This window comes from Notothenia coriiceps, unplaced genomic scaffold (genome assembly GCF_000735185.1).
Source record: "Notothenia coriiceps isolate Sejong01 unplaced genomic scaffold, NC01 NC01_scaffold00011311, whole genome shotgun sequence".
In the NCBI taxonomy this organism is placed as follows: domain Eukaryota; kingdom Metazoa; phylum Chordata; class Actinopteri; order Perciformes; family Nototheniidae; genus Notothenia; species Notothenia coriiceps.
In genome coordinates, this window is record NW_011344012.1 from 1 (window position 1) to 4040 (window position 4040).

Below are 4040 nucleotides of genomic sequence, written 5' to 3' on the forward strand. Positions count from 1 at the left end.
ATTCAAAAAAATTAGCTGAACTGAATCAATATAATATTCAACCTGAAAAATGATTTCAAATACTTGTTTTATTTTGTAATACATCGTTGTATTTTCTAAAGTTCAGGATAAAAACTTGAACTTTCAAATAAATTGTATTTTTTGAATGATCAAAACTTATGACCCTGAAATAGCTCCATACACTCTGTCTGATGGACAGATGTGTTCATGACGACTTATATATTTACTTTTAATTAATTCACAGTGCTGTATAATAAGACAATAACAGGCTACAGATGCGGACACACACACGCACACACACACACACACACACACACACACACATATATTTATATAAATATATATAATTTCAGAATCAAACAAGTATGAGAGCACTCTCATAATAACATAACACAATCAGAGACTGGATATATCCCCCCCCATACACACTGCTCTGCTTTCTGCACGGACCTCACAGCTGTTCTCTCTGTAAACATTGCGTTGCGATGAAAGCAGTTAATAAAATAATATCCAGGGGATGCATACAGAGCTGTCATTGGCTGAGATAAGTCCGGCCGTGCGTAACGACTCTTTGAAACATCACTGTTGCCGGAAATACATCTGCGGAGGAGCCGTGGAGGACCCATCAGTGTATCCTCGATTATAGCTCCTCCAGAGAGCCTCCTCGACGCTCGATGCTCGGTCCTCGTTGTGCATTTAGAGAAATGAGATGTCCTTGAAAATGGCGCGCTGAAATCCATTTCCGGGTCACTACCGGAGGACCGAGGAGTGGAAATTAGAGTATTGAGAAGCCTTCAAAGAGGAGGCAGACTTAATCCAGTCTTCTTTTTAAAGCCTGAGAGGAACTGCACCATGCCTCTCTGCTTGGTGTCTCTTGTGGACAGGACTGTGACACACATGCAATTTCTAACATTGCCCTGTGGTGATTGAATCAATTTGATAAGATGAAATGTTACAAACATGTTGTTTCATCATGGTACGTGAATCATAGTTTGCAGCTGTACCAATCACAATAGAAATGAAAAACAAGCTCAAGCGATGCCTGAATTAGACTTCTGCTTAGCCATTAATAATACAATGTTGTTATTGTGTGGTTTCTCAGGCTCTACAGTTCTTGTCCAAAGCCCACCACTGCAAGGTTCAAGCTGGGGGCTGGGAGAAAGAACCGGGTCTCTTCAAAGAGGTGATCCAAAGAGCAATCAATATGGGTGAAGGTGAGAGCACCATCCACACAGCACCACAGAAACATCTGAACTGTTTTATTCCAGGGAACCTGTACCAATGATGTCCTCCTGCCCTGCAACTCCATCCCTCTCTGAGGTCTAATACATAACTCATACTGCCAACAAAACATAAACAGTAGAACTCTTAACCTAATTTTGATCAAATGTGAAATGAAGGCAAACGGACCTCATACTTTTCTACCTTTTGGCTTCATTACCTGCCAGCAACCAAACAATCTAGCCAGTTTTTTTAGAGAGGAAGAGGAGGTGAAATATAGAATTCGAGGGATTAACCCCGGATGAGCAGCAGTGGGCCTAACATTAGAGATGTGTCTCTGACAGACTTGGAGTACTCGATTCCTGGACTCGTACTCGAGTGTGACTCGATTGTGACACGATTTTCGTGACTCGAGTGCCCATTTTCGGGACTCGTGACTTGACTCGGACTCTAACTGGACTTGACATGGAGGATCGGACTTTGACTCGAGCAAGTTTTGTCTCGATTCAGGATGTACTCTGCCCCAGGCGTGTGCAGCTGCGAGGCAAGTTCCTGTCCCGTGCGTATTATATTATAATAATAACCCTTATATTTATAAAATACCTTTCCTACAATAATTGCAGCCCATACATGATAACTCGGACTTGACTCACACACAAGCAATGACGACTCGACTCAGACTCCTCTTAGATGACTCGGACTCGAGCACAGGTAATGATGACTTGGACTAAACTCTGACTGTTCCTAGGTGACTCAGACTTGGATTCAGACTCGAAGAGTGGGGACTCGAGTGACTCAGACTTGAGAATTGGTGACTTGACTACAACACTGGTCTCTGATTCCAGCTTAGTTACTCTCCACAATCCCAAGGAATATTCAGTACAGCAGAATGAGCATGGAGCTGAATCCAACATGAGAGAGCAGTCAGGAAAGAAGAAGCTGCAAGTAGAACACAACAGGTCAAACACGCGGTGTACAGGCTCGTTTAAAACGGGCACCAAACTAGTTCTGGATAAATATACAAAAATGTGAAATGCACTGAGTTGACAAAACACATAAAAGACCCTTATCTGACTTGTCTCTTTGTTTTCAGTGACCATTAGTTGCAGTAAGAAGAAGAGTAATCCAGCAGAAGCTCTTCAGATATTGTCCTCCACCCGCCTCAGCCTCAACAGTCTGGCCACCAAAGCTAAGGTACAGTCCATCAATCAGTGTCCACTGCCTCCACTTTCCATGACGCTGATCGTTCCGCTTTGCTTTAAAGTATAGCAGTGGTTGGCAAGAATCATGTTCAGCATTGTACAATGGCTGTGTTCTTACCAGCGTTTGAGTCCATCCTGAAGGGTGGCATTTTGCTCGATTGGTAACGGCCATATATTATTTTATGCGTTGATACTTATGTTAAGAGCTCATCCTAGTGTTGATATTATGAAAACCGTATACATTATGAATGCTACAAAATTATTTTACAATGATAAAATAATCTTATGATCATAGAAACATAACCATGCTGTGTTTAACTATTAACAAAAGATTATTAATATTTTGCTCTCAATGTCAAATAAATCAATAATTTATTTGAAAAAAGACACACAGTAGTCGCTATTTCTTTGATACGTTTTTTTTTTTTTTAAATACAAGTTCATTTGTATTTATTGGTGAATTCTATGTCTGCTAAGTCTGCAGATGCTTTTTAATTTTCAACCAAATAAGACACCTAGATATGACTTGGCAGCTAAGTGTATATTGAACACATTATTATTATTATTATTATTATGCATTTGTCTTATTATGAAATGAGACCTCCTTATCTGATCCTCTTCCTCTGCGTTACTGTTTTCCAGCAAATGCACACAGATGTGGCTACAGGTCAGCTCCACGGGGAGCTGCTGGACGGAGTCGCTGCTCTGGAGCAGGTCCTCACCGAGCTGCAGGAGCTGAGCGCCACGCTGCGGGGCCCATCACAGTGACGCTGGGGGCCCATCACAGTGACGCTGGGGACCCATCACAGTGACTCTGCAGGGTCACTCGCTCTGCGGGGTCACTCACAGTGACTCTGTGGCCCTGAAGGCTCCGCAGTAGTAAAGACTGCTCAGAGAGCGACGGAAGCAGCAGTCGTCAGCCCGGTGCATTGTTGGTCACCTTTAAATCAAGACTCCTGAGAATAATATCAGTTAAGCCAAAGGTCTGACTTTGTCATTTTTATGATTATTTCTTTTTATCTTAAATGAAAACCATGACTGTAAGACATAAAATAGTAAAATGTTATACATTTTGAAAGTTTGCCTTTTATTCTTTTTTGAGTCCCTCTTAAACCTCTTTTTTTTATTGATGATTTAACATCTTATCACCATGATGACATGTGTCAGTGCATAGACTGTATATACAGGTCAGTGCCTTCCAAAATGCATGTGACACTTGATAACGCAAACCAGAAACTATTTTCTGATCTGCTATGTTGAGGCCAAAAGTTACTTTGTTAGGAAATGGAAACTGGAAACATCAGCTTTGTCCCTGTAAAATGTGTCCTTGTCTTTGACCCTGGCAACAGAGAGATCCCGTGATGGAAAGACATGCAATAGATCTCGTGTGTACAATAACACAAAATAACAATATACACTATCCACATAACAAGAACTATATATGGAATGAAACGGATTCAGAATACTTTATTCTCCATTCAATTTACATATAATGGAAAAGTGTCTTTGGCACTGGCAAATAAGATACAATAACACTCGCCATACACAGTACAACATACAATTCATACACTCAAAAATCAAATCATGATGTCATGTGTTGTCACAAAATAATGATAT

General features: G+C 40.9%; 1 protein-coding gene across 1 annotated transcript; it reads left to right on the forward strand.

Annotated features, from left to right (window-relative positions):
* Window positions 1-1102: 1102 nt before the first annotated feature.
* ttc27 (tetratricopeptide repeat domain 27) lies at window positions 1103-3504 on the forward strand (the record flags this gene model as incomplete). The annotated part of the gene is made up of 3 exons (XM_010772536.1): window positions 1103-1214; window positions 2315-2415; window positions 3066-3504. Coding segments are annotated over 3 exons (339 nt in total), but the record flags the coding sequence as incomplete, so codon positions are not given.
* Window positions 3505-4040: the final 536 nt, after the last annotated feature.